The sequence below is a fragment of the Condylura cristata genome, unplaced genomic scaffold (genome assembly GCF_000260355.1).
Source record: "Condylura cristata isolate star-nosed mole 26May11 unplaced genomic scaffold, ConCri1.0 scaffold00014, whole genome shotgun sequence".
Taxonomy (NCBI): domain Eukaryota; kingdom Metazoa; phylum Chordata; class Mammalia; order Eulipotyphla; family Talpidae; genus Condylura; species Condylura cristata.
The window spans coordinates 6,111,721-6,133,708 of NW_004567115.1; the positions used below are offsets into that span (position 1 = coordinate 6,111,721).

General features: G+C 33.3%; 1 protein-coding gene across 2 annotated transcripts in view; it reads right to left on the minus strand.

Moving 5' to 3' along the window:
* Nucleotides 1-413: 413 nt before the first annotated feature.
* The window catches only part of U2SURP (U2 snRNP-associated SURP domain containing), a 43,567-nt gene continuing 21,992 nt past the window's right edge, over nt 414-21,988 (minus strand). For both annotated transcript variants that reach the window (XM_004682131.2, XM_004682132.2), the window contains exons 14-28: nt 19,927-20,031; nt 18,570-18,636; nt 18,217-18,380; nt 16,741-16,903; nt 16,303-16,382; nt 15,117-15,204; nt 14,022-14,144; nt 12,832-12,988; nt 11,761-11,856; nt 11,043-11,109; nt 8,005-8,164; nt 5,538-5,648; nt 3,544-3,662; nt 2,198-2,374; nt 414-961 (exon numbers count right to left, since the gene is read on the minus strand). In XM_004682131.2, the coding sequence (XP_004682188.1) occupies nt 823-961; nt 2,198-2,374; nt 3,544-3,662; nt 5,538-5,648; nt 8,005-8,164; nt 11,043-11,109; nt 11,761-11,856; nt 12,832-12,988; nt 14,022-14,144; nt 15,117-15,204; nt 16,303-16,382; nt 16,741-16,903; nt 18,217-18,380; nt 18,570-18,636; nt 19,927-20,031 (1,816 nt within the window). In that variant the 3' untranslated portion in view covers nt 414-822. The remainder of the gene's footprint in view (nt 962-2,197; nt 2,375-3,543; nt 3,663-5,537; nt 5,649-8,004; nt 8,165-11,042; nt 11,110-11,760; nt 11,857-12,831; nt 12,989-14,021; nt 14,145-15,116; nt 15,205-16,302; nt 16,383-16,740; nt 16,904-18,216; nt 18,381-18,569; nt 18,637-19,926; nt 20,032-21,988) is intronic.

The following is a 21,988-nucleotide window of genomic DNA, read 5'->3' on the forward strand; positions in this document are numbered from 1 at the left end:
AATAAATTTATCATGATAGATAAAAATCAGAAGATGGAGATTTAGTTTTTCCTAAAATTAAGTAGTTGCTCAGGACACATATTGTGTGTATTTCAATCATACTGCTTCTTTGAAAAAAGAAATATGTTTTAGCCGGGCATTCCATTAACAAGACATCATGCCACTACCTAGTCCTCTGATCACTGGGTACTAGTATTACCCAAGAGAACCTTATAAAGAACTGGTTGGCAAACCTACTAAATCGGCTCAGGTACCTTAATTTTGATAGTTATCTTAGTAAGTATAAAACTTTAGTTACTTGAGCAATGGAGCTTGTAAAGTGCATTAGGTATAAAAAACAACAGAAATGCCAAACTCACTTAATAGGACTTCAAGGGACTTGATGTCACCAACAGGGCAAAAAAACAACATTATACTTTTCTGTTGAGATTTTATTTGAAATCTAATTTAAATCGTCAAAGCTACAAAAGGGGGGGGGGGGAAGACATCTGTATTATTTTTGCTAAGTCACAACATCCTAAAACAAAAACTACTACTGCCAGCAGATCCATTATACACATTTCTGATGAAATTCATTAGCACAATAAAAAATTCCATCTTGAGAAACAGCCACAATGAAAGTAATCTATACAATATAAAACAATGACATGTCTACAGATGCAGTTACTCATGAGTTTACACATGCATTCACAAACAAACAAAAATCCCAGGAATGCTCTTTCATTTGATTTTTTGTTGTTTTTTTTTTTTTAAAAACAAGACTGTTCAGGCACAAAACAAAATCGCATTTCCAATTAAGTGACAGCATCTTAAAAACTTATGTCAGTGTTTGTTTTTCTTTGACTTTTTATGAGACCTGTGTGGAGATCGGGACTGAGATCTGGATTTCTTCCCTGATTTTTTAGGGGATCTAGACCGTGATCGCCTAGATCTTTTAGGTGTCCTTGAACCAGATGGTGATCTGAGGAAACAAACAAAAACAATTTATTAAAGAGTTCATGTGATCAGCAATGAATGTCCTTGAATTATCTAAAACAATCTTGAACAGAGGACACTAGTAAATGCTACAAGCTTCTCAATGTATATTTTGCTAACTGTACCCAAACACACACAAGATGTCATACTTACGAAGCAACATGTCAGTGATCACCAGTGGTGTGCTTGCTTAAAAGAAAAAATTCTCCAGTCTTATCACTGATTTACTGAACCAAAATTTCAAGAGGCAGAAACTGGGACTATGCATTTTTAATATGTTCCTCCAGGGTTACCACTAAATCCACACATTCAAAATGGCATCTAAGTGAATTCACAAAATTTCAAAAGTAGCTTTGTAGCCTATCTTCTTAGGGAAAAAGTACCAACCACTGCAATGTCACTTAAAGGAATTATAAAGACAGCTAATTTCATAAATGCTCTTTGTAAAGATTACCAAAACATTTTTTATATATACATATATACTCATACTTGTATACAGAAATATATGTGTGTGTATATAAATGTGTGTATCTTTGCCCCATTTAGAAAAGAAGAAATTATAAAATATTTTACAATAATAGTCACAGTAATCAGGTTTTAGGATATAAAGCAATTTTAGCACTCAGGAAAATTCCTCAGTATATAACACCAGATAAATAAAACATTTCTCCTATCCAAGCCTGACCCTGCTAAGCCTCCAAGATCAGACGAGATTGGGCGCATTCAGGGTGGTATGGCCATAGACAATAAAACACTTCTAAATTACTTTTCTGTAACTACAAAAACTATTTGACTCTATTTAAAAATATATGTATATATATATTAAATTACACAAAGAAGAAATGGCATTTGAGATATTTATTTTCACAGGTCTGTACCCAAGAAATTGCTAATAAGATTGCTGGGAGGAGCTTGGGGTATTTTTCTTTCAGCCTTGACAAAGTCAAAGAACACTGAACAGAAATGAAAGAACAGAAGGAAAAGTAAAGCAGCTATCCCTATTCCATACAAAACAACGGATGTGATGTTTGAAATTCCTGACTAACCTTTACTTGTTATAAGCTTTCTGGGCTTTAGTCAGTAGAAGATTGGGGTGGGAGGTATCTCTCTTTGGTTTTCTAAAATTCTTTAAAAAATGACTGCCAAGCAAATTATTTTCAAAAGCTGTTAGAACAGAAGGAAACTGGCATTTGAAATATGACAAAGAATGACTTTCATTTACCTTTTGGCCTTTTTGCTAACATCTCTAGGAGAATCTTTGTGAGATGACCTGGACCGTGAGCTCTCTTTATGAGATCTTTCTGAACGCTCTGATCGCTCCGATTTTGGTGATGGGGATTTCACTCGTCTACCACTGCTACTGCGAGATGGGCTAGGGGAGGTACTGTGTCGCCTTTTCCTATGGAACAAAGCCCCCAAAACATTCCATACATGAGCAAACGATCAGGTATTCATTTTCCTTCTACTAAATTAGCTACCAATTTTCACTGGCTTTCTTTTCACTACCCTTATTAATGTGATTTTTCCAACAACATTCAAAGTCCTTTATACCAAGAACAAGTAAGTCTTAAAAATAGGCTGATGGAGATAGAAACTGAATTCAACTAAAATGGATTTCCTTTTGCTTTAAGTGAAATTATTTGGACAATGGACAAAATACCCTTAAGGTCTCTGATTAGACATACTATTTTATGTTAATTTACCAATTTTTAAAATTTCTATTATAGCTATATAAGGAAATAGGGCATCATCTGACAAACTACTTTTAAAAGGCTTGGTGGGGAGGGAGAAGAAGCAAGGAAAAAGGAAAAAAGAATAAGTAGAAGTATTTTAACATTTTGGGAATATGGGAAGGATTGACCTGAAAATTTTTTACACTACTCTCCAACTTTTCAATAGATTTGAAATTACATCAAATTAACAACTAAAGGAAAAAAGTGGTAATTTATTATTTAATCAGGTAGTATAACTGTTTATCTGTAATCTGAGCATTACCTCTAAAAGAGCTAAACCAAGAGTTCTTTTTCTCCATTTGCTTGCTTTTTATTAGGAAAACCTCAGTTCTGCTAACTAAATCAATTTTCTCTACTAAATCAGAGATTTAGAACTGTGAAAGTAAGGAAAAAAATCTAGAAGAAATGATCCTGGCTAGAATGAAGACGAAGGAGAAGCAAGTCCCAGTGGACTATGTATGCAATCCTTAGACACAAGATTAGGAAACTCAGGTTTACAGGTAGCAGCCTCAGCACAGAGTCTGGAAGAAATGCTTATGTAAGAGGCAACAAAGAAGATCTAGCAAGCTGTTTAAGTTATTTAATCCTTAGGTTTGATACCTAATACAGTAACTAAATTCTTAGACTGAACTACGGTGAAGGTACCACATTAACCATGTAAAAGGATGATGTGATGACCCAGTAAAGTGCCAACCAACTACACCCCTTTTTTCAACTAATTCTGCCTCCTGCAATCAGAAAAAAATTCTGTTTGTTTCAGTAATAAAAAAATCACAAAATAAATACCACTCCAAATTTTTAAGTCAGTACAAGCATTAAATAAGAAATACCATACCTTTCTTTCCGTGTTGGAGTACACTCATCTTTTTCCTTCTTATCTTTGGATCGAGATTCCATTTTTTCTTTATCTTTCTTATCTCTTTCTCGTTCTCTTTCTAATTCTTTTTCTTTCTCCTGTTTTGTTTTTTAAGAAAGATTAGTCATTAAAATATACCAGTCTTAGTTAGCCACATTTACGTAACAATATTTTTCTTCTAGCCAACTATTTTTTAAAATCACAACTGCATAATACCATTTTAAAAAAAATCTACTCTTCCAAGAAAAGACTTTTCTTCTGCTTGTACTGATTCATAATACCAATACAAGTAACAGTGATAAATATTTATTAAGTGCTCACCATAGACCAAGGTAATCTAAACCATGATCCATATACCAATTCATATAATTCTTCAAAACAACCTCATATACAGTACTCTGATCCTCATTCTACAGATGAAAATTGCGACTCAGAAAGCTCAAATACCATACCCACAGTCACACAGGATGGTGAAGTCAGGGTTGAGCTCAGCTCTAGAACCAGCATTATCTACCACCTATAAAGCACTATCTTTCCACTTTAAAAAAATTAGAAAAAACTAACACCATTCTGATTCTTCCATCTTAGATACAATAAAATGGTAGTGACTTAACTCTACAGCAAGTTGATTAATCAGAAGAGAACTCTTACTTAACCAATAGGCTGAAAGGGGGAGATTATTTGCAATTATCACTCATCAGAAAATCTTATCAATAAGAAGTCACCAATTAGATTAGAAATTTTAAATTCTGATTTATAAAACTACAAACTAACTACATGATTATGTCATTACATAAGCCAGAAGTTAGTTGCTTTATCCCTGGCTGCTATAATAGCTACTTCTCACTAGAAATTATAATTTCTGTTGATAATTAATGGAAGGGGCTACCAACAATGAACCCACAAACTCGATTTAGCTCTTCACTACCAGGAATTTAATTTCTCTCATTTGTATGCATCAGGAAAGCCACCTGATTAGCTGATAAAAAGCCTATACCAGATGTTGGCAAACACTTTCTGTGTCGAGCCAGATAGCACATTATTTGCTTTGTGGACTACATACAGTCTGTTACAAGTATTCAACTCTGCCACTCTAGTATAAAAACCACCATAAATAGATAATACACTAAGTGAAGGGGCATGAGAGGTGCTCCAAAAAGTTTATCTACAAATATCATACAATGACCATGGTCTACTGATCCCAGGTATATACTTTCAAGAAATAGGTCCTCTCCAACAACAGTCGTGGAATGCAAGGAGACTAAACTGTTAATACATGCATTGCTACCATTAGGACCTGAGAGCCTCTCAATCATCTTCCCTGCAGATCAAACCCCATCTCCAAAGGACATATGGAGAATAGATATAAAGGATTGTAAATTCCTTTCTAGTTGTATCCTATTTCTCTCTCATCCTATATATCTGTAATGACAATAAACACATAGGTAAAATCAGCAGCAATCCAAATAAAATTCCTGGGTTATTTCAACAGTTATCTGTAGGGCTCCTTATTTTAAAATAAGGATTACTGTATATTACTCTACTTATTTTTTTAATGTACAAGAATGTAGTCAAGGAGGTTTCCTATTTGCGGTTCCTCCTTGCAATAATGGAAAAGGACAGCTATGTGAACTGCACAAACCCTAACTCCATCTTTATCTCTGCTATTTTTCAGAGTTCTTGTTGTCTACAGGCTCTCCCAGTTTTGGAAGGCAAGCTCTCAGCAGGATTTTCTATCCCACAATTTGTACAGAGAATAAAATAAGTGCACTGTTGCCCTAAACCCATTCCAAGTTCAAATAACTGTAAAATACCAAATTCAAGTCTTTCTAGTAGCCTACCAATATTTCCGCATTTATACATCAAAGGAAATCATCTGAAATACACTTTTCTTTAAGTATACCAAATCCCAATATTCTGGTTAAACAAATAATAGTGGAGAAAGCATATTAATGAATAAATTTATCCCTTACTCGTTGAAGAAGTTTATCTCTGTAGTGTTCTACTTGCTCCTGAAAGCTTTGGCCTGGTTTTTTAGGTCTTTTTCCAGATTCTAATTCATCTTGGAACTTCATAACTTTGAGCTGTGAAATAAAATATTTTAAAAATGCATCCTTTCATCACTATAGCTTCTCAAGCAGTTCTTTGCTCCTTGTTAGAAAAGTCTTTTCTCAGGAACAAGTGTGAAAAAAGGAAAAGCAATAAATATAGCAAAGTAGTACATAACTAAGACTCAGTCAAAATACAACCTCAATACTCTTATCTGAGGGTCACTAGTCTGACAAGTCCAACTATGCAAAATTAAGTGGATTACAGGAAATGACTTGATGGTGTACTGACTCGAAAACCAAGAACTGTAGGGTGTGCATTTAAGAACCACTCTCTCAACACAATGATCAATTTGATATATGGCTCCCTGAATTACAAAGGCAATGATACTAAAGGCAAGCATAACTCCAGTGTGATGACAGACAATAGAACAAAAGGCCCTACACACAAATTTAGAAAAAAAGAGAGAAAGGTTTAACTATTTACAGTACAGTGCAATCACTGCATATTAATAAAAAGACTCAGAAAGTACTTTTTTTAGATAATTAACAGTATTTACTTATTTAAAAAAGTATCAGAAGAAGTCCAAATTCCATTTCTTAGTTATCCTTCAGAATGTTCATATGTGAGCATAAAGCTATTTGTACAAAATAATTCATTACAAGGCTGTTTGTAAAAGAAAGTAGACTGTTGGCTGATATACATATTATATAAACGTACAAAATATGCACAACACACACATATATATTATACATCCTTACTGAGCTAAGGAAGGACGAATAAAGTGGAAAATCTGAAAATCTAGAGGGTTTCTGAGGCAAAAATGCAAACATCACATCAGTATCACCGAGCTGGAGAACCAAACCTGTCCGATCTTGTCTCCCTCAAAGAAAAGAAGTAAAAACACTATAGAATTACTGTAGATGCAAATATCTTAACAAATTTTATTCAGGCGCTGGTTAAGTCCTTTCAATGCCATTTTATAGTTTAACACATCATTTGTTGTGCCCCCTTCATTACAAATGAGGCTTTCCAACAGCTTGCAACAGGTTATAAAAATTTCTTTCCATTCAAAGTGGCATTTTCATTACTTCTGACTTCATGAACATTTCTAGATGTTCTTGATTTTTGCCCTTTTTCTAACTATTTCCACTTTCATATCAAGGTCATTTCTAATCAGAGCTTTGAGGGTCTCTCTTCTTCCTTTAAAACAAAGTATCAAAATTTCTTTTCTTGCTTTAATGATGATTTCAAGTACTAAGATAAGGGTAAAAAGAGGGAAAGAAAACTGGGGTGTGGGATGTAAACATTTGAATGTACCACCATGTGAAGACACCCATAACCATAGTGACTCTTTTCTAATCTCACTGTGGTAAATCATTTTTTAAGAGTTAAGCATCCACAAACAACAGATCTGAATATTACTTGGGAGGCAAAAGGCATCCCTATAGAAACATTTAATAATTATTATAAAACCCTCATGATAAAACTGTAGTCAGGTACAAGCCCAGAGTACCCAGAACACAGATGGAAAAGGGTCCCAACTCAAAGAAGAGCAGTGCATATAATGGCTGGTTAGTCTTTTATCTCCTGTTGCCCTGGGACAGTGAACAGGTATCACTTTCTTACTCAACTACTCCCCTTTTCCTCAGGATCAGGAAAGAAACATCTACTGGGAATGCTTCATTTGGAACAAGGGAAAAGGCAGGTTCCATTATAATACCCTTCCCTCCCTGGCATATCTGAATATCTTCGGTAATCAAGAGGCATAAAAGAAGGGTAGGAAACAGAATGAGGGAGGCAAGGTTCCTTGAGATTATTTGGACTCTCCTGTATGTGTTTCCCTTCTCTTATTTAAGCCTCATTTACTATCCACCCTCTCCCATCAACAAAGGGTCTGGACAGTTAAAATGAGCCTATTGTAATAAAATACAAAGATAACTTGAAAATGCCAAAAAAATGTCTCTCATCCTTGCTACATATTATGTACACTCAAAATATTTCAAAGGCTCTGCCTATGAGTCATCCACTAGAAATATATGGATGTACAAAGATGTGGTTCTTTTCCCTTCTAGAATTCAGTCTATTAAGGGCATACTGATATCAAACAAATAAGTCAGAGAAAAAAAATACAGATACAATACATGCACGTACAACACACACAGAGAGAATCACAAGACATAAGAGAAGCAAACAAATCCAGGGGATAAGGAAAGAATACCACAAAAGAAGGGATGCTTCAACTTAAGAGGCCTAAAGGAAGTGAGATATGAAGGTTCTAGGCAAAAGGAAAAACATGTATCAACACATGATGCCAAAAGGGACTCTAGTTTGTTAAGAAAAATGAGAGAAAGTAATTAAGTGTAGGTAAAACTTCAGTGCCACACTAACCTCAATTTCACGAAGTTTAGCTCGTTTTTCCTCACTCATTTCAGGATACTTAGAGAACTTGGACTCAGTTATTTCTTCTTTGATGGGATTAGAATACAGATGATGTTCTTCAGATTTGGAACTTTGAGTATCTTCTTCATCTTCACTTTCTTCTTCCTGACTTTAAACATAAGGTAAGTACATTAAATAAAAGAATGTTAGTTTTTAAATCTGGTTTATTTTCTACTGAGTTAGACTAACACAAATACTATTTAACCTTATGTTTATAAAAGGAAAATTTATCACTCATTTGCTACAAAATATTTGATGAAAAAGTAGACCAATTTTTAAAAATTATTTCCTTCACAGAAAAACTGAGCTTCAACATATAATTTTAAAATATCTTAACTTCTGTTAGTGTTGTGTCTTTCAACCTGCAACAGTTACCTGCAAAAGTTAAATGAAATGAATAATCATTTGCCTTCTGTAAACTCCAGTTTAGAGTGATTTCATAAAACTATTTTTAAAACCAAATGTTCACCTTTCCTTCAGCAGAGCCTACAAACTAAAAATTGCCTGAGTTTGTATCACACATGATTATTATCAATGACTACAATCAATATTGCATATAGACCTTACCTGATCAACATGTAATCACAGTATAACAGCAATGTATAAACCTTAAATATTTAAATTATTTAAAATAAATTGTTTTATGATACATAAAAGTTTTATAAATTATTTCAGATATTCTTAAATAAACTGTGTGTATATATACAAATATTTACTGATGTATTCTGGAAATGATCCATCAGTAAGGATGCATCACAGACAACTAAACTGTGGTAAGAGTGCAATGGAAATTACTTAACCTATTCTGTTCTTTACATTTTTCTCAAAAAAAAAAAAAAAAACCCAAAACTTTTTTTGCAGTATCCTTGTACACTTACCTTAATGTTTACTTCAAACCACAGATTAGTAGAAGCATAAAACTATAATGAATGACATAGGATAATGGGCACTTGAGTGAAAAGCCTCCATCATAGAATGGTATATAAAATATTTTATAATTTGTATTTAAAACAGGGTTGCATGCTTTATATACATAGTAAATGAACTACCTGTTGTAATTTAAAATATATACATATTTTTGCAACTGTTATAATTTTTCAGGGTGTGAGCAAACACTTTTGACTTCAACTTTTAGTTATGGAGTCTAGATTCTAGTATAAATTTCATCGTGCTTTTCTAATAAAAAATGGTAAGTTGGCCCTCCCTGTTGGCACAACGGGTTAGGATGCAGCATTGCAAGCTAGCTGCGGCCACTTCAATGTAAGTTCAATCCCCAGCCCTGGAGGTGATCCACATGGCGTGGCAGACCTCTCCTGACCTGCCCACTGCTTCCCCTCAGCAGTGTACTCCGTCAATCTGCCTGTTCTGCTCCCCACTCTATCACTCTGTATCTGGTGAATCCTCTCACCACCCCTGCACCGCTGGTTTGTACCCCAGTTCTGTATGTGTAAATAATTAAATCTTTAAAAAAAAGTATTGAGAGAAAATAATACCCAACTAAAATTGGTTAAAAAAACAGGAAAGCGGGCCCTCCCTGGTGGCGCAGTGGGTTAAAGCACAGCACTAAGAAGCTAAAGCCACTTCCGCATGAGTTCGATTCCCGCCTGCCCAGGAGGCGATCCACATGGCGAGGCAGATATCTCCTGGCTCGCCCGCTGCTCCCCTCAGCAGTGTACTTCGTCTATCTGCCTGTTCTGCCTCCCACTCTGTCCCTGGCGAATCCTCTCGCCCTCCACATCTCTGGCCTGTACACCAGTTCTATATGAATAAATAAATCTTTGAAAAAAAAAAAAAAAAACACAAGAAAGCTAAGGTTCTAAATCCAAATTTCGTCATAGAAGACATTAAATAACTACTTGGAAATTTTCTCCAAAGCATCTGTCATACAAATATATATATATTTTTATAAAATATACATATTTTATAAACACACATATATATATTATTCAATCACATTTGTCACAAATGCAATTAAGTAGTTTCTTGGATTCAGTCACTAGAGAGCAGTATTGAGACAAGAAAATATCAAGGGTCAGAAAGTTGTACGTGAAAAAGTTATTTTTCCCTTTCTATATACTTTCATCAAGTTAATTTTTATTTAAGTATTTGGAGCTTCTGAGAAAACTGAAAATATGTACTTTATTTCTAGTAATTCAATGCTTCATTGTATGAGTGCATTCTGTGATTAACACCAAAATGCATCATCACACATTCCAAACATTGACATTAGTATCAAATATGTTGCAAAATTTAATACCTTTAGAAATAAACCAACTGAACTTTGAGTTCTGAGCCGGCTTTTGTACTTTTTCTCCCTTCCTCCTTATAGTTCACATAACAGTGATTCTATTATGGTAAGAGATGTTATCAATCATGGAATGCAGATATTTAACAAAGTTTAAAAAAAAAAAACCACTATTTAAACTAAACTATTCTCAGCTCTTATATTCCTGACCAGCCTTACATAGCTATTTCCATCAGCATACCAGGTATATTTTATAAATATCCTGCCACAATCACTGCTGACTTGGTCTGAGTACAGCAACATTTCTGTAAAGTTATCACTGTTGCCAACTTTGCCTCACTATGAAAACTTGCATGGTCATAAAGCAGTATTTTTCTTGGCAATGTATACAAACTAAAAGAAAAGCATTAACTTCCTATTCACATTTTTAAAACCCCTATTTTGTACAGCCAGAATATTAAATGACAAAGCTTTGGAAAAAATACAGCTGACCATTTAGTAACTACAAGTGAATATGTAAAACATACTGTAGAAAAAAGCAAAGTGAAACCTGATGCAGCAAGACCAGAACCAAAAGCTCTTTAATTCAATGGAAAAACAATGGCAAACTAAAAGTAATCCTCTTCACAAGATTTGTATAAACAGTGACGTTTTCTTCATTATTATTTCAAGCATATCTCTAAACACATAAGGGAACATATATGCAGTAAGAAACAGTATATATTTGAATTCAGATTCTTACTTTTGATTTTCTTCTTCTTCTGATTCTTCATGCTGGTCAAATAACTCCCATTTAGAAGTTGTAACAGCTGAGTGGAAGGGAAAAGGGATGTAATTTTATAAGTTAAATTAGCGTTTTTGTACTAGTATAGTAAAAATCCTGCTTTAGAATTAAGTATTTCTATCATTAAAGTGTTTATCTACATTTTTCTTTTCTTTGAATAGCCACTTCTGTGTACTAAATCTATTTCTACCCTCACAGCTACAATATAATTTTAAATTCATGAACAAATAATGTTGTCATCCTTATTTTTGTGTTGGATAGTTAATCTTTTTATTTTTTTTATTTCATTGGAACCTAAAATATTAACAATTATAGACTGTATGGACTATGTGTCCAAGTAAGTATACAAGAAAGGTGCAAACACTTTTAATAAAGTCAAGCATTATGGGAAAGTAATGCTTGATTTCTCTGAAACAGATTTCCAAACACGCTTCCAAGCTACACTTGTCTACTGAAATGCCTAAAAGGTTTAGATTGTTCTGATTACTCTCAAAGGTTCCAACCTGAAGGATCTAAGAAAATTAACATCAACAACAAAAAGCCATTACATAAAATACGGTATGTTGTATCTTATGGCTGAATGATGTTGTAAAACATAAAATAAACACAAATCTCCAATGATTAATTTTAAACACCCAATTTCTTAAAGCTCATTATTTATTGTTCTTTTACTCACCCTGTGCTTCCAATTCAGATTCATCTACAGCTTCCCATTTTGATGGGGCAACTTTAAATATAGGTTCATTCTTCTTTGAGTCTTCAGTCGCATCCACTATTGGAAAAAAAATGAACCATTAACCTTACTACAGAAGGTCTTAAATTGAAGAGTTTGTGCATATTCACTATTATTAAAAAAGAAAATAAGACCGCACAAAGACTAATAAGGCTAGTGTCAAGAACAAAGATTACAATTAATCCAATTATCTGTACATAGGTGCAATTTTTTAAAGTATATACACATGGTTTTTATGTAGTTATGATGTGTGTATATATATAAGTTCAGAACAGGTGCTACTTCAGGCAAAAGGAGAAGTTAAGTAAATAAAATCCTTAATACCCTTATTTTTAAACTATACGATTAATTTACTATTTAACATTTTAAAATATAGTTAATTCAATTGTATTAAGGTTGTGTACATTTCCTATTTCCAAATATACATTTAGGAAGGCAGGAAAACTGAACCTATAATTTCGGAAAATAATAAAAACCGCATAGAACCAGGCACATTGGATTATAAATACAATCGAACACAAGACATTATAGTTTTCTGACAAATAGGACAAAAACAAACTTGCAGGCCTCTCTGGTGACCTAGGGTTTGAGTCTCAAGGCTATCACCACTACAGCCTGAGTTTGATGCCCAGCCAAGGAGCTAACCCACATATGACATAGCAAGCCTCTCCTGTCGTACCCACTGCTCCCCTTCGCAGCTTCAGTAAATGTGCCCATTTTGCTCCCCAGTCTGTCTTTCATCCCCCACACCTCTGGCCTACACCCCAGTTCTTCTAGGCAAAAAAAAAAAAACAAAAAACTCGTTAATATCTGAAGAGGCTAACCAAACTAATTAGAAGTCCTGAAAAGAAAACCATGTTCTTGATTAAGTCAAATTATATTACAGGACACAGAAAAAATTAACAACAGACACCATAATGAGAAATGACTACCCTTTTTCTATATTAGGATGTATAAAGACTGAGTTTTAAAACAATTAAGCTAGACTTTAGTCAAATTGAAACCTAAACTTACAAGGCACTCCATCAAGATCATCATCTAGATTCTTTATAGGGACTCCATCAAGATCATCAATGGGAGTGGCATCAATAGGAATTCCATCCACATCTTCGAGAGGTGCACCATCAAGCTCTTCCTCAATGGGAGCACCATCCAGATCATCTGGTACATCCTATTAAATCACACATACTAACTGAACATTTTCTTTTGCTTCAGTCATACTGTTACAATGTTGCAATCCAATACAAGCCAAAACAGGTGCATACTCATATTCCCAGGTCCAATATGAAGACAATATATTTAATTAGCTAGTCTGTCAAAGAAGCAGTTATTTGTACTATTTACCAAATATGTACAAATTGCTAATTGATGCTAGGTACCATAAGAAGCACTACAGATACAATAGCAAGCAAAAAAAAAGGTTTCTTGGTGTTGCTTCTCCTATTAATTTTGTGTAACTGAGGGGTGCTGAGTTAAGGGTCAGCAGTAGCCAAGCAATCACACAGTCACAATGATATACACATATAATTACAATGACTGCTACAGCATACTATTAGTCTATAAGCAGATTTTATCTGAAGAGATCAGAAAAGGCTCCTTAAAGTCTTAAAGTTACTGCTTAACCTGAGATCCAAAGGATCCCAAATAAAGATAAGTTCCAGAAAGAGGGAAGAACATGTGCAAAAAGTAGTGGCAGTAGGAAGCACTGTACACTTAAGAACAGGGACTATGTGGCTGGACCAGAGAGGTCAATGAGGAGCGTGTGTAGGAATGAAAAAAATCAAAGTATAACAGCTAGACTAGGGTGGTAGAAATGAAGATGAAGGATTCAAGAACCACTGAGAAGGTAAAAAACAATAGAATGGCGATGAATAGAATCTGCTGCCATGCTTTCATATACATATTTACTTACAGTGCTACCTCTAACAAAATGATATCATACTATATGGATTTATATTGCTCTATGACTTGGGGTTTTTTCCTACTAATATAAACTTTTTGTGTTATCAAATAAAAGAATGTCACCAATTTTCACATAAGGACACATCAGAAAGTTCCTGTTACAGAGAATTTCAAGTCCTGGGATCCAGAATTTCAGCAACAAAAATCTATATAGTGGTAATCAACTGTTTTTCCACAAAGAAATTGTATCACATCCACAGCACCCTAGAAATTTAAAATAATCAAACACACCAAGCCCCTACCTCTGTTTCCTTTTCTTCAATAATATTTACAAGTCCTAAGAAAATATTTTGTAGTTTGATCAAAAATGGCTCCGGATATATTGCCCAATCTTCCCATGCTCTGAAGCAGGTCATTACCCGTTGCTAAATCAGTAAGAAAAAACAACCAATTATGTAGGGCTGTATGTCTCAAAATTTCTCATGAGAACGATCATCACAAGCTGCTAATTTTTCTTTATAAACCAACATCTTTTTAAAAGTTAAAGAAAATAATTTACTATTAGCATATTTTAAAGAAATCAATGTCACCTTTCAATTAAAAGGAAGTAAATATTAAAATTAAAAGTAATGAAAAAGAAACAGTAAGTGTTTACACCACCGAACATCAGTGTCCCACAGCACTAGTAGATACACATGAGGCTATGTTCTAGGAAATACCAGTTTAGAAACAAGTAGCCAAATTTTGACCCAAATCCTTTAATGGTCCAAGAAAGTACTTTCAAATTCTGGCTAACACTTTTCTCTATTATATTCCTAAACTTTTCCTTAAAGCTGACTTTTTCTTTAAAATTTACAGTAAAAAATAAAGAAGGCAGCAGAATTGCTTGTTTGAATCCCCTACATGGTGGAATCACTGGACTTCTTCCAAACTAAAAAAATTTCCTTAGTACATCTATTTATCAAATTTAAGTAAATATTTTGATTGGCTTCTCTTAATAGTGACCTACAGCTTAAGAGGCTATTAAATAATTAGTACCTGGGTATATTTTTTTCAGTATGAATAATAAAAATGTTCCTAATTCAGCCAAATTATATATTCCATTACAAAAAAAGTGTTCTGTCTTGTAAAGAAAAAATTAATACCTAAAATATTTAAATAAAACATTTTAAACTAAAGCAAATATACTAGGATATTATATTTTAAAATTTCAGAAGTTTGAGATTGAAGATAAAATGGCAGCACATTTTCAAACAAGTTTTCTTAAACATGCCAGTTGTCTTAGCTTATGTATTTTCCTCATTCTCCATGTGCTTCCCAGTTCCCATCCCATTTAAAACACTAGAGCAAAAAGTAATTAATTAAAATTAAATAAAGCAAGCAAGCAGTGAACATACCTTGAAGTTTTCAGACTGCAAATGGCCTTGAATTGTACGGTAGGTAGCATTGAGGTCTGAAAATATCTGACATAACTTTGTCTCAAAACTGAAATTCAAATAATACTCTTTAGAATAAATTTTACTTAAAAATTCCCATTCATTTCATTATGACAGCCAATGGGAAAAAACCTTAGAATTTTTTTTTAATTTAAAAATGAGTATTTAAACTCAAAAATGGTAACTGAACTATTTTAAATACCTATTTATTTTTATCTTATGCCTGAAAAAATTGCCTAAAGAGCCTTAAAAGTTTCTCTTGGGGCCCTCCCTGGTGGCACAGTGGGTTAAAGCACCGCACTAAGAAGTAAAAAGCCACTTCCTCATGAGTTCGATCCTACCTGCCCCGGAGGTGACCACATGGCGTGGCAGACCTCTCCTGACCCGCCCCGCTGCTCCCCTCAGCAGTGTACTTCATCAGTTGGCCTGTTCTGCTCCCCACTCTGTCTCCCCATCCCTGCATCTCTGGCCTATACCCCAGTTCTGTATGCACAAATAAATAAATCTTAAAAAAAAAAAAAAGTTCTCTTGATTAGTAAGGAATTTCACAGCTAAGAGCCATCTTATCCAACCTTGTTTTATAAAATTAGAAATGGGAAGGTGATTTGAGGCAAAAAAGAAAATCCAAACACCCCAACAGCAGAACACAGATTATATATCAGGTATCATGGGGATCTAAGAAAGAATTCTGTATTAATTACAGTTCAGAAACATAATTTCCTACTGCCTTGGAAAATAATTTCAATGAACTCAATCAAATCAATACAAGGATGATTAGAAGAGAACACAAAGCCTATGAATAGTTAATGATTTTCTGTCTTTGGTCTCTTCTTTTATGTATGCCATTATTTTTATTATTTCACCTACCTATGCACATAGGTAAATGCAAAAGAAAATTTGTTTTAACTTCCCCTACTTTTTATATTATCAATAGCTAAATCAAGAAACTTAAGAAAACTTTCAAAACACTGATAACATAGTTTAAAGTGCTTTAGACCAATGAGTATAATTAAATTTATTAGGAAATTCTACAAACTATAAAGAAACTCAAATATTTCTTATTATTGAGGGGGTTTAATTAACAAAACAATCCTCTTGAACTACTTATCTTCATTTCAGAAGTAACAACTTATATCATCATACTTACAATTTTCTATAATATGAAGCATTGGCAACTTTGGCTGAAGAATTGTACAAAACATCAGAAACCAAATATAATCTGGCAATCTAGAATATGAAAAGATTAACATAAGATAAATTAAAATTTTAAATTATCAGCAAATCCATCCAGAAAAGTTCCATACAGAAATTTTTTTGAATTATTGATATAATAAGGCCAATTGTTTCATTGTACTTTAATCATCACCACTAATTAGAAAAGTTTCATGCTATGGAAAGAATAAAATTTGTAGCTCATTTATATTTCAACCTGTTGACTGATTTATTAATTAACAGCAAGTTTCCCAGGCAAAAGAAAGATTTCTTTAGTCTATTTCTTTAAGCAAAAACAAAAACAATTTCAATCCAAAATGAAGTCAACCATTACTTCTCCTTAACTGTACCATAAAGAAAAATGATCCCATACCTTTTTGGGGAGGGGTGTCTTTAAGATGGACAAGGACTCAGTTATGCAATCCACTATTTCTTCAGCAGCTTCAGCATTATTAAGACAGAAAACCATTGCATCTCCGATATCATTTTTCCTTGGCGTCAACCCCCGCAAGATTTCTTCTAATTTATCCCTCTGTCTGAATACAAATTTTAACTTATAAATATATTTACAAATATAACTTTCAAATGCCACTATAGTTTTTACTCATAAATAAATTTCTTGAAATAGATGAAATTGTTCTGAAGACTGAGCTGTGTTAAATATGATTTGTGTTTATGTTTCCAAAATATATTAAATTTTGGGGGAAGAACTTACATTAGGAAAAATACTTTTCCTGAAATAAAGGATTCCAGCAATTTTTAGTTTACAAATTATATGCATTTAAAATTATAGACACTTTTTCCCCCAAAACTCTTTTTGAGAGTGCTCTTGCCCTATAACCACATCATGTAGAAAAGGAACTTTCATATTCTTCACTCTCCTTTGACAGAACTCTGCTCCTTTAGCACTTCTGCACAGGACAGTCAAATGCAGAGGTTGCTAAGACTTTTTCTAGAAAGGATCAGAACATTAGTATTTTAGGCTTTGCAATCCATATAATCTCTGCTGCAGTTACTCAACTGTAGCTGTAACAGCAAAACATGTCGCAGAATGGGCCTGTATTCCAATAAACTATACAAAAATAGTTGTCACCAGAGTTAGCTTGTAGATGGAGTTTAAAGATCCCTAAGTGAATGTAATGTTGACTATAAGCCTTCAAAAACAAATATATTCTCAAATACTAGAGGTTAACCATGAGAAACACTCACCAAAAAAATGCATCAATGTAACTAGTGTTGGCTTGTAGACTAGCAGAGACATATATGATCCTGTATAATTCCTTTAGCCCATTTTTTTCTGAACAAGTGCCTCTGATGAACTTCCGTTGATAAACATACAATCATTAAATTTGTGTTTACTTTTTAAACCAGACTAACTGCAGCTCTTGCAGAGCTGACTGAGCACTAGTTATAACAAACACTAACAGTGGCCACATAATGCAAACTCTATGGAGAGTGTTTGCACAGTCAACCATTTCACCCCACTAAACTACACAGTAATTTTTTCTCTTCATGTTGTATTCAGAGGCAAGAATTCTAAGGGTTCCTCAATAACTTTTGTACTATACTCCTAGAGAAGGAAGTTAACCACAACTTAGTGATACTAAATTTAACCAGTAAAAAGAGATCAAGATCAACAGAACATATATATTAATACTTGCCAAGATGTTTAAAATTACAAACGTTTTATGAAAGCTACTTCTAATTTACACACTCACAAGCTTAAAATAATTCACTTTAATATCTTAAATCAGACAATTAAAGTGACCATTAAACCAACTTTAGAATAGACCCAAATCTATTCTACAGGCCTAGCTCAGAAATATATGAGAAAGTAAAAGAATCTTACTCTTCCTTAAGTGCTCCCTTTTTACTAGGTTCCTCTACAAAAGCTTCTGTTTCTTGCTCTTCTGACATCCCATGCAGATATGGATTTAATGGTGGTGGTCTCCAAAAAGATCCATTCTTGAACATACGAAAATCTTCTGTCCGCCACTTAGTTGGAGAATCTCCCTATCAAAAATATCCAGACTATTGTTATAAACACCTGCATTAGCTTATTGTATATTTTGTACTACTGGTTCAACAGCATTCACCAAAATAAAACTAAGCTTAAAAATTCATTAAAAAAAAAAAAACTTTTTAAAGAGAAAGAAAACAGTGTCTAATACCTCAGTGTGGAAATAAAGTGATTCTACTTGCCTGCAGAATAGAATAAAGTTTCCACCTGTAGTAAACATGGGCTGGTGTCTGGTTTTCAAATAAGAACCTAAAATAAAAGTATTAAACATTCTTTAGTGAAGTTCTGTTTGAATATAAAACAAATGGAAATTATTATTTGCCTACTTAGTTCTAAAGAACCCAAAAATAAGGATCCCTGAAAAATTCTCACCCACTTCCAGCTGCCATTAACCCTCTTCCTCAACCCACTTCAAGTGCCTTTTAGTACTAGGACATCTGTATATATTCTGCTGTGTCTTATAATCAATTTTACTGAACACTTATGTGAAAGACACTGTGCCTAGTAAAGGAAAAATTTTCCCAAGATACGCTTTATTAAGTACTGGCTTTAAAACTACTTAAGAATGCTAAATGACATAACAGATACCATAGCTATTCAGAAGATAAACAATTTCCTATAATCATAGATTCTACTCTATCTCATTTATGAAAGATACTTTCACTAATAAGCATAAGAAAATTTCCTGCATAGAAAATGCTAAAAACAATGCTATTTTATTTAAATAAATCAAAATTGGAATAAAAGATCCAGCCTAGTCTACAGGCATTACTCAGAAATATTACAGGTTCAGTTCCAGACCACAATAAAGCTAATGTCATTATAAAGCAAACAACAAAGTATTTTTGGTTTCCAAATGCATATAAAAGTTTTGCTCACTCTACATTGTAGTCTAAAATGTGTAACAACATAATGTTTTTTAAAAAGCACATAGCTTAATATAAAAATACTTTATCACTAAATATGAAAAAGCAAGCACACTGTGGAAAATGGCACCAAGAGACTTTTTACACTCAATTTGTAAAATGTGCCAATATCTGCAAAGTGCAATGAAAACACATTAAAATATAAAAGTACACTTTGCAGTCATCAAAACTGCCTCTTATCCCACTGCAAAGATAACCCATACTTCAGAGCTATAATTTTAGAAATATCTTTTGTTGCAAACCTGAGAACAAAATGTGGTATATGAATGCAATGGAGTATTATTCATCATTAAAAAGTAGTATCTGCTATAACATGGACACACCTTGAAGACATTATGCTTCATGAAATCAGTCTCAACACAACAAGCACTACCTATGTGAGGTACCTCAAGTAGCCAAATTCAAAAATCATGGTTGCCAGAAACTGGGAACATGAGGAAACAGGAATAACTGCTTAAAGTGCACAAAATTCCAGTTATGAAATATGGGAAAAGTTCTGGAGATGGATAATGATAATGGCTACACAACAATGTGAATGTACTTCATGCCAACAAAGTAAACATGTAATAATAATTATTTGTATCTATCATCACAACAAAAAGAAACCACATACCTGAACATAGGATTGTTGATTTCTCTGTTCATAATCATAGCTTCAAACATTGGCCCTTCACGTACAACAAACTCTATCATTCGATGTATCAGGGCGAGCAAATTCCTACAACAACAACACAGTTAAAGAAAATGGATTCAGACCTACCACTATATAAAACTACACTTGACCTAAGTTACTATAATTGTGCAGAAAAAGATTATTCTGCTGACTAATACAGAATTTTATACCAAAAAAGTAACCTGGAGCATTTGTTAATGTCTTGTGCATTAAGGAGTGGGACAGTGGGGACAGGGGACTGGAAGGGGAAGGAAAGGTGAAGGGAGGGTAGAAAACCACAACACAGATTCATAGTAATAGATTTAATTTTCTAAATGCCACTTAATTTTATTTACCAAATGCAAAACATTAAATTATTGAATCACAACTAACTGGAAAGCTGCAAATATATAAAATCAGTAACCTGGAGCTCACATATTGTCATAGCCATCTAAACACTTACACACTATCTTAATTTTGAAAATATTCTTAAATAAAATACTTTTGAGGTGGTACTGAAATGTTTTAAACATAATTATAATTTATAAAAATGCAAAACTATTTAACAAGTGTAAGGCCTGATTTAATAAAAAAAAAAAAAATCCATCCAACTCCTGTACTTTTCTAGTGCACATACAGCAGATGGAATTTTTATTGAATCTGACCTTTTATGAGGCAATATCCCTTTGGACCACAATTCAAGCCAGTTGACACAATTCATGACATGTAATTCTGCCTGTGTATGATCAGTCAATGAAGGCAATTATATTTCCAAACTCTTTATGAATAAATGGAGAACTCACTCCAAAGTATTAAAAAATAAGGGACATGGTGAGATGCCTTCTTCAATATAAGTCAAAAATAAACATTTGAGTACCTTTTTAGTGCAGTCGTTTTACTGGCTGGGCTGGGTATTAAGTTATGCGATACTTAATCAGATTCCAAATACAATTTTAGACATTGATAACAGTCAGCTGTTTTTGATTTTTCATTTCACCATTCCCCCATACATAGAGGTGGCAAATAACAATTGGGAAAAGCAAAAGGATATTGGCTCTTTGTACAAGGTACATACTAAATAAAACCTTCAGCATTCCCAGTTCAAATTAAATTCAGGTAAGTGCTAGAATGTAAATAAATAAATAGTTATATAGAGTATAACAGGTTTTTTTTTTTTTGGCTCTATAAAGCTCTGTTTCAGAGTACATAAACAGTAAAAGAATTTATCTCAATGTGATTAGAATTTTTTTCTCACATTTTGTAAACCAACCTACTTAAGTGGACATTAATTCTCTACACAGTAAAAAAAATAAATTTTTTTGACCTCCTAAGTAACCTAAGTGAGGTCAAAAAAATTTTATGAAGATATGAATCTTTACAAAGGGGAACTATATATATATTTTAAAATATTAATTCAACCTCATTTTGTTCTAACAAAAAACCAAAAACATCACTTAATTTTAAATCTAAAAATTATTTTCCTCTCAGAAAAGTATTAATGTTCTGTGAATATGCAATTTTGATATAGTAATGAGAATGTATTCTCAGCATCTGTATAGTTACTGATATTACTTTAAAGGAAGGGAGATAATGTAAAGTTATCATTCAGTTCCAAACTCCCACTGGTGAGTGTCAAACTAAACTGATGGGAAATTTTATGTATCATGATAAATATAGAATCAATTCCTAGATGGACAAATGCTATACATCCAGAAACTTATATGAAAGTCAAAGGCAAATTGACTTTAATATTAAAGATAGATGAAAAGTGGTTTAGCAAGTTTAAAACAACGGATTCATTGTAATGAGTTGACTTTTCAGCAAAATGTATACTCAAAATTTTATTTTGAATAAGCTGAGCCACATGTGAAGCTACTGCTGAATATATGCTTTTTGAATGCCACAAAAATACTTTCCTGTGAATGCTTTATCAGTGGAAAAAACAACTCACTAGTTTTAAACAGGCTTGTAACTGGTAAATCTCTTTTTAGAAAATTTAAAGTTTAAAAAAATGTTAAATTGT